Source organism: Myotis brandtii, unplaced genomic scaffold (assembly GCF_000412655.1).
Source record: "Myotis brandtii unplaced genomic scaffold, ASM41265v1 scaffold325, whole genome shotgun sequence".
In the NCBI taxonomy this organism is placed as follows: Eukaryota; Metazoa; Chordata; class Mammalia; order Chiroptera; family Vespertilionidae; genus Myotis; species Myotis brandtii.
Genome location: NW_005362486.1, coordinates 2,676,007 through 2,676,333, shown reverse-complemented (window position 1 = coordinate 2,676,333; position 327 = coordinate 2,676,007). Strand labels below are relative to the sequence as shown.

Sequence of the window (327 nt, the reverse complement as noted above, 5' to 3'; positions counted from 1 at the left end):
ATTCCCCCCAATACAAGACACTTAGCATGGTGCCTGGCAGATAACAGGTGCTCGGTAAATAGTGAAATGCATTAACTTGAGTGCTTTGTTCCTTATTGTCCTCTTTCCACCTGTCTAGGATAGCCTGGGGCAGCGTTAGTGGAACAGAGGGGAAATGACCAGAGCTGATGTTCAAAGACCTGAACTAAAGGCCTAGACCAGTGGTCGGCAAACTCATTAGTCAACAGAGCCAAATACCAACAGTACAACAATTGAAATTTCTTTTGAGAGCCAAATTTTTTAAACTTAAACTATATAGTAGGTACATTGTTATTAACTTAATTAGGG

At 41.0% G+C, this 327-nt stretch overlaps 1 protein-coding gene across 1 annotated transcript in view; it reads left to right on the top strand.

The window, feature by feature from the left end:
- Nucleotides 1-123, top strand: part of HEPN1 (hepatocellular carcinoma, down-regulated 1) — a gene marked incomplete at its 5' end in the record, with an annotated part of 2,087 nt that extends 1,964 nt beyond the window's left edge. The window contains 1 exon segment of the mRNA XM_014543403.1: nucleotides 119-123. Coding sequence (XP_014398889.1) covers nucleotides 119-123 — 5 coding nt within the window.
- Nucleotides 124-327: the final 204 nt, after the last annotated feature.